Source organism: Leptonychotes weddellii, chromosome 12, assembly GCF_054177405.1.
Source record: "Leptonychotes weddellii isolate Sample4059 chromosome 12, ASM5417740v2, whole genome shotgun sequence".
Taxonomy (NCBI): domain Eukaryota; kingdom Metazoa; phylum Chordata; class Mammalia; order Carnivora; family Phocidae; genus Leptonychotes; species Leptonychotes weddellii.
In genome coordinates this window covers 38,240,370-38,254,370 of record NC_138380.1, presented here as the reverse complement: position 1 = coordinate 38,254,370, position 14,001 = coordinate 38,240,370, and the positions used below count along the sequence as shown (strand labels likewise).

Below are 14,001 nucleotides of genomic sequence, written 5' to 3'. Positions count from 1 at the left end.
TATATATTACAATAAAATTAATATTGGAAGGGCGCCTGAGTGGCTCAGTCGTTAAGCGTCTGCCTTCGGCTCAGGTCATGATCCCAGGATCCCGGGATCGAGCCCCACATCGGGCACCCTGCTCCGCGGAAGGCCTGCTTCTCCCTCTCCACTCCCTCTGTTTGTGTTCCCTCTCTAGCTGTCTCTCTCTGTGTCAAATAAATAAATAAAATCTTTAAAAAAAAATTAATATTGGAAGAAATCATATTTTCAGCCTATAGTACCTAGAATGAAACAGAGGCCAGTTTCTGTGTAGTGAAGTAACAAGTGAAAAGACATTCTGTAGGACCCAGTTTAAAAAAGAGAAAACAGTCATGTATACCACGAGCTCAGCTCCCGTCTTCTTTCTAGCACCTAGATTTTTAAGAGTTATAAGTGCTCTAAAGTCAACAAGTATCTAAATGCCTACTAGATGCATAACACATTTTCCTAGAAACCAACAACATTAAAGAAATATTAGCCAACATCAAAAATAAAACCTTTGAGAGATAAGATTTAGGTGCATGAAATAACGAGAGAACACATTAGGCACTCAAGCAAAGGGCACAAAAGTCTACTAACTGTAAAAAAAATCTGAAAAGGCAGATTAGTAATGACTTCCTCAAGGCAGGGTCTATTAAAGTGGGATGGGAGGGAGGGACAGGGCTCAAGCCATGATTACCACTTAGGTGGGGATTTATGGTGGGTAGCCAGAAAAGAAGACAGCTACAGGAAAGTTATGTGGCTGGGCTCCAACAGGAAAAAAAAATTCCCATAACTAACACAGTACAGAATATAAATGATAAAGGCAATAACAAGACAACGTTTATTGAGGGCCCACTCACTATATATACAGTGTGTCAGGCTCTCGGAGCTCCAGGAACACCAGGAAAGGAGTTAACAAAGCTTCTCAACCAGTGGGGCCTGGTGTGCTAAGAATAAGAGGACTAGAGTCCCCAGGGGCCAGTAACCTCCAGGCTTTGAAGACACCACTTCCCCACTCCATGCCACACAAATATTCTCATTTCCTATGTGTGCCATGATGTGAAAAAGGCTGGGAAGCACTGAGCCACTCAATAAAGAACGAAAGCAAGTTTGAGAGACTACATCATAACGCAGTAATAGAGTCACAGTGGCTCTATTACTAAATCCTGGGACTGCATTAGAATTATCAGTGGCATTAAATAAAACTAGAGGTATTTGAGTATTCATCCAGAGCCCCTAAACCTGAAACTCCAGGGATTTTTTTTAAGATTTTATTTATTTATTTGAGAGAGAGAGAGCAGAGCAGGCAGAGGGGCAGAGGAAGAGGGAGAAGCAGGCTTCCTGCTGAGCAAGGGCCAATGTGGGGCTCCATCCCAGGACCCTGGGATCATAACCTGAGCCGAAGGCAGACGCTTAATTGACTGAGCCACCCAGGCACCCCAGGATTTTTTTTTAATTCACAAGTGATTCTGATGTACAGTCAAGGTTAATTATCATTGGTACAAAAATGACTGGAACAAAATGTAGGTGATAGTTCACAAAATTTAATGTGAGATTGGCTCTTTGTATTCCAAGTGTCCTCCAGCAGTAATTGTATCACCTGAGAGTTGGTTAGAAATGCAGATTCTTGGGTCCCACCCCAGAAGCCTAACTCCAAATACACATTTTATCAAGGCCCCTCAGATGATATATAAACACTTTTAAGACAATGTATCAACATTGACAGCACAGTGGAATCACCTGGGAGCTTTGAACACTGCTAGGTTTGGCACAGGGGGTGATTCTAATGTTCTCAACTAGGGATGAGAACATTAATCTAGGAGAGGCATATTAAGACTGCACCCCACTCGCAAAGACCCCGATTCAAAAGCTTTCACTTGGGGCTTGGAAATCTACACTTTTAGCAATTTTTATTAGGAAAAGGCAAATATTAATTCAAAAGATACTCTGAAGGAGAAATTGTCAAAATCCTCACAGCAGAAAACAATGATTAAGAAAGAGAAAAAATTAAAATTAAAAATCAAATCCTTTTTTACTTCCCCTGGCAAGAAAGTCACTCTTAAAAAGAAATAGTCCCTGGATTTTTTATGACTTATAAGTAATTTAGCCTCTGTGAGCCTCATTTTTACCAAATGTGAATAAGCAGTTTTTACTTGGCTATCTCTATCCCTCGCACTTCATGACCTTGTATAGCTACAACAATTACTACTAATACTTCAGACTTCACACTCTCCAAGATGCCTGCCTGGTTATTTTCTGTTTTCATTTTGATCTTCCTGCTCCCTAAACTAAAAGTCTTTGTAGGTTTGGTCCTTTTAATTTGTTTTCTTTTTTGGATGGAGAAAAAAAGAAATGCACTCAATTTATTTCTAGAGCTACTGAGTCCTAAGAACCATGACTGCTTTAAAATTCAGTCATGTATGACGACCCTACTACTAAGATCTAGAATTCAGGGGTCTATGTGATTATGGCTGCAAGGCTGACTTTTAGCTCATTTGAACCTCCTCCATATATTTGGCATTGAGCAAACAGTACCTTATAACAGGAAAAAATTAGGAAGCTCTCAATTACAATGACAACGTCTAATATCTGTTTTATCAGTTGCAGTTTACAAAACACTTTCACATATTAAGCAAAAAGATCCAGGAGTCCTCATAGTCAAATATGACTCTTACTTTCCTAGGAGGTGCAAGGTCACATGATTGGGATGCACCAATACTGAAGGAAAGCCTGGATTCTGTGACTCTGACCACTGATGTCCTTTGGACAAGAAGCTCGGACATGAAAATGATAATAAGCACATTTAACCAAAAGAATGAATTCACATATGGAAGGAAATTCTTTAGAAGTAATTTAAAAATCAAGGACAAAGTCTTATTTTAAAATGAATATATGAAAACAGAGCACAGAAAATGTATATCACCACCCTCAAAAAGAATATAATTAGGCTTCTAAACAGAGAAATCTACAAAGTAAATGTTCACATTTTTAAACATTTATGCATATACATATATTAAAGTAGGGAATACTTAATAGAACAATTGCTCAGCATATGGGTTTTTAAAGCAACAAATTCTAACTTCCTTTAAAATCTTGTCCTCACATAATGTGAACACAAATATTTCTAAATCAAACAGTAACCTACATTAGTAATTTTCGTAAAGTAGCTTTTTCCTTATTAAAAAAAAAAGGCATTTCAGTGTTTTAAGTGCAAGTAGCTAGATAAATATAGACCCAAAATAATATGCTAGCCCATTAAATGCTTCTGAGCAATCATAGCAAAACTGCAAAACTTTAGTAAACCTAATGGAAAAAGTGTAGAAGCTGCATCTCTTCTTTAGAGGGGGAAAAAAAAGATCCACGCATAAACAATATAAACCCAGGCAAGAGATTTTAACAAGTTCATTAATCAATAACCCATTCCAATCTTCAGGTTATAGATTCCCCCACAAATTGCAAACTGCCCTTGGATATCACAGTTTACCCTATTCTTTAATGGTTAAGAAAACCATGATACCACTTATTACTATTTTACTCTGTTTTTATACTAATGCCAACCAACCAACCAATCAAAAATAATTCAGAATCTAGTCGTTTTCATAAAATAGTTAAGAAAAACAAAATGGAGTCTAACAGTTTGACCATAAGGATATAACAGAATGATTCCCCTAAATAAGCAGAAGCCAGCAAAGTAGTGCTCTTGCCAAGAGAGTTATCAGGTCTTAGAATATAGGAGGTCATTTTCCTATTAAAGTGTCTTTTAAAAAAAAAAAAAGATTTATTTATTTATTTCAGAGGGGGGCGCTTGGGGGGCACCAGGGCAGAGAAAGTCCTAAGCAGACAACATGCTGAGTGTGGAGCCCGAGGGAGGGCTCCATCTGATGACCCTGAGATCTCCAGCCAAAACCAAGCGTGAGACACGCAATGGACAGCACCTCTCAGGCACCCCCCCCATTAATGTATCTTTGACGGGTTTTTGACAGTTGCCTAAAACTAGAGATCTGAAACCAACAATTTGACAGATATACTTAACAAGCCAAAAGACCTTAACTTCAATCTCAAACCACCCCCTGTGAACTCACTAATGCTGTCAGGCCATTCACCTGGCCTACTTTACTTTCTTCACATGTAAAATTCCAGTAGCTAACCTTTCAGCTCTAGATTTCTTATGATATTTCCATGGAGATCAAAGATGACAAAAGAATGAGAAATAAGGTCTTATTAAAAAAAACTTTTAAATGTAGTGGAAAACAGTGGCACTGTGCTAGTTACATAAGTACTTTATGATTATTATTAAAATGTGGGGAAAAAATTCTGACGTTTGACAACTGAAGCACTGAAAAGCTGCATGAAAAAGCAGTGATTACTATTAGGAAGTAATAGACAAATCCAGTGCAGAGCAGTAGCATATTAGGCAAATCTGAGTTGAGTTGTATAAAAATATGACTAAAGCCTCACTCTTCTCAATTATAACAATCTTCCCAAGTTAAAAATTTGTCAGGACGGCAAGTTTTCAAAAGTAATTGGCCAAGTAATTTATAAACTGTGTTTGAGATACAGTTGGTACTACTGTAAACTAGAAGAAAAACTCACCCTATCCTTGGTCAGTACAACGAATCACAATAGAACTTCTGTGAGTGATCTTGGTGACTAGGTTATGTTAACATTTGCTGCCAGAAGTTAAAATTACAAAATGCTGCCCAAACATTGATCATGTGTAGTGACAGACCTGAATAACATACCTGACAATTGGTTACTTTGGAAAGGAAGTCAAACACGGAGGAATATGCCAGACAAACGTGAAGATATGTGAGCTGTTCATTTAAATGTACTCGGGAGGGGGGGGGGAAATAACAATGCTGAGAAAATAAAAAATAGTATTGAAGCAAAAAAAAAGTTACAATAGTTGTAGATTTATGTACTCTAAAAAATCAATTCTTCCACTTTTAAATTTATTCCTATTCACTGATTCTTGAATTATGAAAGCTCACCCATGGAGAAGTGATCTTTCCTATGAAATGAGACTGCCTTTTATGGAATTAAACAGCAGCATAAAGGTCTTGACCTAGAAATAGATGCAATTTTTACTAACTTTGATGACTAATACTCATTAGAATGGTAACTAAAGAAAACTAGCAAACTCTTCCCTGGAAGAAAGTACAATCTGATGGCAAAAGATAAATTAGCTTATAATTATAAATTATGCCTAAATTATAAAGCCTAAAGCTACCCTGCTTAGAAACATGCACACAGGGACTTACAGTCTCTGTGATAATGTAAATCATTAACATAAACTTTAAGAAACATTAATACAGCCTAACAGGCTTAGTGTATAAAAGTTATAAAAAAGGCTATAGTTCAAAACTTAGCAACATCCAAATATGCATGTGTATAATAAAGTTTTATCTGCTTTCAGTATTGATGCTGTATTATAGGCCAAAAATCAATCACAAATTGGTAATATATCCTTATATTTACACAGTCCAAACTCATCACATTTGTTATTTGAGCACACATGAATATTACATCTTCAGAACCCTTCTGTTTATTTTAATAATAAAAATGTTTAAATGATTATAAATGTTCTTTAGAGTTAACCAGAAGTCTATTTCAGAAAGAAAAAACTGGTTTTAAACATTGAAGAAACTCTTTAAATTCCAAATTCCCATTTCATTCACTGGCTTTCCAGGGAAATGTACTGGCCCAAACTCTATATATTAATATACCCTTAGAGCTGATGCTCAGTATCTAAGTGTTTGTTTGAAAGCCATCCCACTAAGATGCCAGTGGTCCCTGTGCCTTCATAGTTCCTCAGCTGTTCTTGTCCCTTATGCCATACCTAATATGTCCTCTTTCCACTTCTTATTCCCATATCCCTATGCATGATCCCTCTTTTCTCTATTACCCCTAAAGGAAGAAACAAGAAAGCTAACACTTATTGAGCACTAAATGTTGGAGGTTTCTCTGAACTGAGTCCTGGGGCTTCATTTCTTCTTTTGCTATACTCACCCTAGAGAAGGTAAAATACAGCATAGGAGTTAAGAGCATGAACTCTGAAGCCACATTGCCTGGGTTCAAATCCTGAGCCTTCCACATTCTAGGGATGATCTTGGGCAAGTTATTTAACATCTGTGTGCCTCAGATTCTCTATCTGATAAAACGGGTATGATGATCACAATGTCATGGTCGGGACTGAGTTAGCAGTGAAATGAGTTTAAGATAAATGAGTAAATCTAAAGCACTTAGAACTATGCCTGGCACACAGGCATATCAGTACCAGTAAAAGATGCTATTATCAATTCCCATTAATTTAATACCACCCATTTGCTAGGGATGTCCTATTTTGTTTCCATTCTGACACCTTCTCTTATGTCCCACAGCCCACTTGACAGTTCTACTGGGACATCTCACAAATGTCTCAAAGGTACCATGTCCAGGATAGAATTCTCGATCTTTCCTCTCAAATCTATGCCCCTAGTCTAGCATTAATTAATGCCCCTAGTCTTCACGATTTCAGTGAATGCCACCTTGTTTTCCCACTTACAGCAGCCAAAACCTAGAAATTATTCATAGCTCTTCCCTTTCCCTCAATACAAGTCCTATTCACCAGCAAATCCTACCATTTCTCTCTCCAAAACAGATCTCAAATCTACCCCCCTTCATCACGGCCAACAACTCTCTTACCAGATCCCTGCCGGAGCCTCCCCACTGGTTTCTCTCTGTTCTGCCCTTGTACTCCACAGCCCATTTTCCCAAGAGTAGATTTCTCAAAATAAAAATTAAATCATGTTACTCTCCTGTTCAACACTCCTCAGTGACTTCCCATTGTAGTAGGAATAAAACCCAAGCTCCTTAAGGAGATCTGGTTCATGCCTCTGTCGTGTTGGACACGCGAAGCTGTGGCCTACCTCAGCACGTGCTGTGTGCCACGCCCACACTGCCCTTTCTCTTCCTCTAGACGGTGCGCATCTTCTCTGCCTTTAGGGCTCACTTCTAAGGCTACCTCCCCAAAGACTTTCCTGATTCTAAAGCAGGTATCTCCTGTTTTTTCTGTCTCAGCCACTTTTTTCTTTCCTCCACTGGACTTACTGCAATGTACTATTATTTTTATTTGTCCCTGAGCCTTTTAGAATGGGGTTCCATAGAGACAGAGGCTACAGCTGTCTTGTCTTCCATCTTATCCCCCAAAACTAGCATCAGGCATAGCAGGCATTCAGTAATTGGTGAACATGAATAAAGCTCTGTTTACATGTATTATTTATTCTTTACCACAACCATGTGGGGCATTTATCATCCCCATTTTAAAGAGGAGGCAGCCAAGAGTCAGACATTAAGGGATCTATAGCTTTTATGTGTAGAAACAAGATCCAAATGCAGGTCAGTACTGAGACGCCTCTGCTACTTGAAACACACCACGCTGCCTCCTCTCCAGCCCCATTGCTAACACCTAGCCTCAACCTCTGCCTTGACCCACTTTCTCACCCCTTGTGCCCCTAAGAAGTCATATGTGTTTCCCATTACATGGGCTTTCACACTCCCATAAGTTGTGGCTAACAAAAGCAGTGGTCCTGTCGCATTTTTGCTTCCCAAAGGACATTTACCAACATATGGAGACATTTTGGTTGTCACAACTGGGGAGGTACCACTGGCATCTAACAGGTAGAGGCCAGTGATGCTGCTAACATCCCATAATGCACAGGACACCCCTCACCAAACAAAGATTTATTCAACCCAAAATGTCATCACGCTGCATATGGGAAGCCTTACCAATAAAGAACCCACTTAGAGCAGTTGCCGTTGACCTTAGGAACCAGACAGGTAACATAAACGAGCCAAGTAGGACAGATGTAAGGGAAAAAAACAACAGTTTTCATTATCTCTCTCTTCCATACTCAGGTTACGATTTCATTATGTTTTGTAAATGACATCTTACCTTGTAGTCTTTCACCACTGGCATGCTTCATTTGCATGTTTAACATACATATTCTTCACTTCCACAAAGGAAAGGACTCCTCCCATTTCCCCTTGAAACACAGAGCCCTCTCCAGCTGTCCTTTTTACTTCCTTCTTTTGATAATAGACATGGGTACAAGAAACTCTAATTAAAATAACAGCCATATCAGATGATGAATGGCACCTCACAGCCCCAGTTTTGGGAAAACAACAGAGACTAGGAGAAACTTGGGCAAACTGGACTGTCTGTGCCCCTGCCTTAAAAGAGGGAAGGGGCACCTGGGTGGCTCAGTCGGTTAAGTGTCTGCCTTTGGCTCAGGTCATGATCCCAGGGTCCTGGAACCGAGCCCCACATCAGGCTCCCTGCTCAGAGGGGAGCCTGCTTCTCCCTCTGCCTACTACTCTCCCTGCTTGTGCTCTCTCTCTCTGTCAGATAAATAAATAAAATCTTTTCTAAAGTTTTAAAAAATAAAATAAATAATTAATTAATTAAAAGCGGGAAGGCAAGAAGCCCTTAGTACTAGGGGGTCATTGCCATATAGGAACGTCAGTTCCGTGATGCTAGACAGTCTGCTACTAAGTAGAGGCAGGACATACGACTTTAAAATTACGGACACTTCCCTCCACCTCACCCCACCTCAGATTCTGATTTAATTGGTCTGATGTGTGGCTTGGCTATCAGGATTTTTTAAAGCTTCCAGGTGACTCTAGTCCAGTTTTGCTAAGATTAAGAGCCACCAGTCTAATCCAGTCCTCCCATTTTTACATATATACAAACTGAGGCTCAGAGAAGCTAAATGCTTTGCTCAGGCCCCCAACTAGTTTAAAACAGGTATAGAACCAGAAAACAGTTCTTCTAAGGCAGTGTTTTCAAACCACAGGCTATAATACTAGATCATAAAACTCAAAAGTTAATAAATGGCATTTCTTTTAAAAAGGACAGAATAAGAAATCAGAGTATACTGTACATTATAGGAGTAAGTATTGTTACATGAAACGTGTTTCAAGTATATGCACATATTTGCTGATCTCCATTGCTTCTCTAAATCCATTCTCCTCCCTTCTCTGCCTTATTCCCAACCCTACAGAATGATTCAGCCGGGTCCCTTGCCAGAGGGGTTCCAATTCGTTAGCCAGTGAGGGGCATGAGCTGGAGAGCAAAGGGTGGGAGGAGAGGGTCTGGGGTCCCTCTTCCTGGGAGATCCTGCTCCCACAGCACAGCTCTCCCTGGAGTCAGCTCCTGATGAAGCTCCCCTTCCCCTGGAGGCCCAGAGGTGGTAGCACCTTCTGACTGCAGACAGTCATGGGTGTTTCAGTGTCTTTTATGGGTTCCTTAAAACTGTTCACTTCTGAAAAGAGTCCGTTTATTGAATCTGTTTCCTGCCAGGACACCGACATACCTAAATGGAGTAACAGACACGTGCATAAATGTACTGGGTTGCACTTTCAGAAGTGTGAGCAGGTTTAATGTAAATTGTATTGCTTCCTGTGAGTTATGGTGAATAAAGCTGGAGAAAAACAGCATCATGGTTTTTCTTTACTATACTGCTGCTCCCCCTGACTGATGTGTAGGGAGCTATTGGATTGACACTTCAAAAAACAAACATCTGACAAACAATTCTTTACTACGACTGTTACCACTAAATAAATAGCCAATAATGTCCAAAAATAAGAAAAACATGTATGTTTATTAAGCAGATTTTTTTAACAGTGCTTATCACTGCCCAACAGCAGAAAGGGCTAGCTCGGGGCACCTGGGTGGCTCAGATGGTTGAGCGTCTGCCTTCAGCTCAGGTCATGATCCCGGCGTCCTGGGATCGAGCCCCGCATCGGGCTCCCTGCTCAACGGGGAGCCTGCTTCTCCCTCTCCCTCTGCCTCTCTGCCTCTCTCCCTGCTCATGCTCTCTCTCTCTCTGTGTCTCAAATGAATAAATAAAATCTTTAAAAAAAATAAAAAAATAAAAAAAAAAAGAAAGGGCTAGCTCATCAGTGCTTAGCACGTATGGAGGAGATGAAGGAAACCGAACCGAGAACCTCTAGTCAGTTTCTAACTCTTAAAGATGTGTGCTTCTATCAGGGAGCTTCAGGTTGTAAACTTTTTTTCCCCAAATATAAATGAAGCCATTTTTGTGATAGCAAAATCCCACACTAAAGACCTGTAAGATGTCAGCTCAACTCATGCTCATTCTGCGAAGGGCAAGAAGAGAGGGAATGAGGAAGCTTTCAAAAATGTCTAAACTTTGCTCCTTTTTGCAGGACCCAAGGGTACAGGGCCAGAGGAAGAACCAAACATCCTGTGTCTGATCATTCTTCAAAATCCTGTAGATGGCCTCTTGTAGATGTAGAAAATCATCCAAACTCCATCCAATGACCAGTGTCCAGAGTACACCCAAAAATGTGGGACAGCTCCTTCACTGTACCTCTTTCCAATGCCCAAGGGGGTAAGTCAAGTAAAGTGCCACACTGTTCTATTAATACAAAACTGTATTTAGGTATAAGCATTAAATATGATGCTCACTAAATCCAAAGCTAAGCCATCCAATAAAAGAAGATTCAAAGTAAATGCAATTACGAGAAAACGGCAAGATGATTATCCTACGGTTGTTACTGTAACCTCCCTGAAAAAGAAGTGGTGCCCCTCCACATTTCACTACGAAGTGGTTAATGTTTATACTAGCCATTCAACAAAAATGCAACTTCATTCTGTCACAAATCAGTATTATGCAGGCGCTTTTATAATAGCAACTAAAACTTGTTAAAGGCTTTTTTTTTTTTAAACAGTTTTTTTTTTTAAGATTTTATTTATTTATTTGAGAGAGAGAATGAGATAGAGAGAGAGAGCATGAGACGGGGGAGGGTCAGAGGGAGAAGCAGACTCCCTGCTGAGCAGGGAGCCCGATGCGGGACTCGATCCCGGGACTCCAGGATCGTGACCTGAGCCGAAGGCAGTCGCTTAACCAACTGAGCCACCCAGGCGCTTTAGACACAGAATGCCATCCCATATATTAGCCACCCCTTTTAGTTCTACTCCTCAGAACACACCCCTGGAGTAAGTAGGGGAGGCAATAATCTCAGGTCACAGAGAAAGAAGAGGCTCACAAAGGAAATAATTTGAAACTTAAACCAAACAACCACTCTGCACAGGATTTGGAGCCTGTCTCATCCATTGTACCATGCTGCCTCCCCAAGGTGAACTTATCTAACCTGCACACTGGCAAGGTTTTTCAAGCTCGCTACTGAAAAGAGGAGGAATATACTGAAAATACTGAATTTTTCTTGGCTTGAATCTACAATACATAACAATATATAACCTTTCTGAGCCCATTAAAACACAAACAAACACACACACACACGGAGATGACTCTGGCCTTTTATGATTGAGTGGCTTCTAGTGGTGGATGTTATGTCAGGGGAAGCCGAATTGCTGTGTCCTATTCCTTCGCCTATATTGAAATCCAAATTCTCTTGGGCCACTAAGGGAATTTGAAAGGATAATTAGGCATAAATCACCAACAGTTAAATAATGCAGTAGCCAAAGCCCATTAATGGTATTATATAGAAAAGGCGGTGTTACAACATTTTACTGGCTTAGAAAAATTAGGCCCATTATCCAAACTGCTATAACTCGCCTTATCGGAATGTCAATCAGGAAACAAAGGAAACCTGAAGTGGGTCCACAACCTGTCACTGTTTCAACTTTATTTTTTTCAGCACATCGCTGCACATCATCCATTTGGTGCATGGCAGCGGAAAAGGAGGGGAGCCCTCCACACCAAACGTTCCCAGGTCAGAAGAGAGGATTAGAGCGCCAGTGCCCAAAACACAACACAACCTGGAAAGTGACGTGCCGAGAGGAATCACAAAGTGCCACCGGCGGTGTTTGCGGCCAAGAAGAAAAAAGCACGCTAAAATTTAATTATAAGTTTAGCAACTTTCTAGAATGGGGAACGGGCTTCTGCTTTCAGCTCCACGGAACCGCCTCCAACCCAAAGCAAACCATCCTCCGGGCAGGGGCCGAGATAACGGGAAGGCGGCCGGTCCGCGCCAATCAGCAGCGCCCAAGTCTCGTTAGCGCAGACCTGTCAGTTCGCCGCCAGGCCGGGCAGCTGTTGATCTCGGGGCCATTTTTTTTTTTTTTTAAAACAGAGACAGAGAGCTCACTGGAAAGGAGCGAGGAAGGCTGAGCCAGGCGGAGGGGGAGGGGAGGAGGAGGTGAGGACGTCCCAGGAAAAGTCGGAGAGGGCTGCAAACTGGCGGGGACCGGGCGGCGGGGCTCAGCGGCGCGGAAGTGGGAGGGGAGTACTGGGGAGGGGGAGAGGGGCCCGCGCCTCAAAGTTCCGCGTCCCGGCGGCGCCCGCGCTCTGGGGCTGCTCACCTAGCAGGAGCGTGGTCCAGGTCCGGCCGCGCCCCGCGCGCCGCAGGCCCAGCGCCCCGTGCAGCCCGGCCACCAGGCGCCCCCCGAGCCCGCCCCCGGCGGAAGGCGCGGCGGGCTCGGCGCGGGGCCCCTTCCTGCCCGCGGCGCCCTTGCGTCCGGGGGACCGGGGCGCGCGCTCGGGCCCGGGCTCCCCGGCGCCGGCATCCGGCGCCCCCCTCAGCGGCGACTGAGAGGCGCGGGGCGGCTGGGGCGGCTTGGGGGCCGCCTCCCGGTGCTTGTTCCGCGCCTGCAGGACCATCTTGGCATAGTCGCGCCCGCTCGCTGCGCGCGCCCGGACGGCGGCCGGGGAACGGCGGGCTGGCGGGGCGGCCCGGGCGCCGCTCACTCTCCGGCGGGCGGGCGGGCGGAGGGCGGGCCGTTCCCTCCCCGCGGGCCGGGAGGCGGGGAGAGCTGCAAGGCCGGGCGGCGGCTGCTTGCTTTGGCGGTACGGCCGGGAGGCGGCGCCGGACTCCCGCGCCCGCCGCCGTTGCCGCCGCTCTGGTTGTCACGGCGACCGCGGAACGCCGGGGGGCGGGGGCGGGGACACCCCGTGAGCGGCCGCGGCCCCTCCCCCGCCGCCCCTCCGCGCCGGACGCGCGCTCCCGGCCGGCCAGCGCGCACGCGCGGACTTCCGGCGCGGGAGGGGGAAGACCTGGCGGCGGCCCCGTGACCCGCACCCTGCTCGGCGCCCGCGTGGGGCTCGGTCAGGGCTTGGGCGCTGAACGCCTTCGGGGAGCGGCCGCCCCTCCCTCTGAGAGTGGTTGGGAAGAAGGAAGGGCCCTCTCGGGGCGGGGGCTGCGGGCGAAGTTTCGGACCCGATTCAGGGTGCGCGTCGAGCCCCGCGAAGCCCGCGTGGCCCAGGCGGCTCGTCGCGGGGGTGGGCTGGGCCGGGGAGGGGGCGCTCGGGAACGACCACCGGGGGCGCTGTGCGCGCGCTCTGCAGCCTCCGGGGCCCCGCCGCTGGAAGGCGGGCGGATAAAAGTCAAGCCGCGGTCTCACTGACTCCACAGTGTGTGGCCTCGCAACCGGGAACGCTGCCCAGTGCAGCTCCGTCCACTGATGCGACCGACGGTGCAACCCGATTTAAAATGGCAGCAAAGTAGCTCAGGGAGAGTGATAAGCGTCGAGGCACAAGTAAGTGTGTGCCTCACGTTACAATGGTGAAGTGAAAACCAGGCTGGGAGCCCAGGTTGAAGGTGATCAAATTGAACGGCCCGAGAAGGAAAGATTATCAACAAGTATGTCCCGTAAGTTTCGAGCGCTGTAATCTCGTGACTTAAAGAAAGCAGAGAAACTTTATTTGCTGATAGAATACAAAACTTTAGTTGAGAACGTATTTTCTCTCACAGAGCACGGAATGCGTGTGTAAAGAAAGCCCAGCAAGAATAAGAAAACCAGGCAAAGCCCAGTTTCCCTCCCTCTATTGCACCGCACTCCCAAATTCTTTGCACAAAGCCCTACCGCTTTATGGTTAACTGAAAGTTTCCCTACCTTGCGGTGTTCAGTGGGCTTGTTCCAGAAAGTTGTCCTTAAGTCCCAATTTTGTAAATCAAGTCACATCGTTTGATTATTTCCATTGTAATTCCAGAGGCTTCACGTGGCTATGGATCCTCACCCTTCAGTTTCTCCAC

At 44.3% G+C, this 14,001-nt stretch overlaps 1 protein-coding gene across 4 annotated transcripts in view; it reads right to left on the bottom strand.

The window, feature by feature from the left end:
* DPY19L1 (dpy-19 like C-mannosyltransferase 1) overlaps positions 1 to 12,775 on the bottom strand; it is an 88,197-nt gene extending 75,422 nt beyond the window's left edge. For 2 of the 4 annotated variants that reach the window (XM_081800284.1, XM_081800285.1), the window contains exon 1: positions 12,332 to 12,766. In XM_081800284.1, the coding sequence (XP_081656410.1) occupies positions 12,332 to 12,629 (298 nt within the window). In that variant the 5' untranslated portion in view covers positions 12,630 to 12,766. Of the gene's footprint in view, positions 1 to 12,331 lie in introns of all 4 variants that reach the window. The other 2 variants (XM_081800287.1, XM_081800286.1) reach the window with 2 other exon arrangements.
* Between the last annotated feature and the right edge of the window lie 1,226 nt (positions 12,776 to 14,001).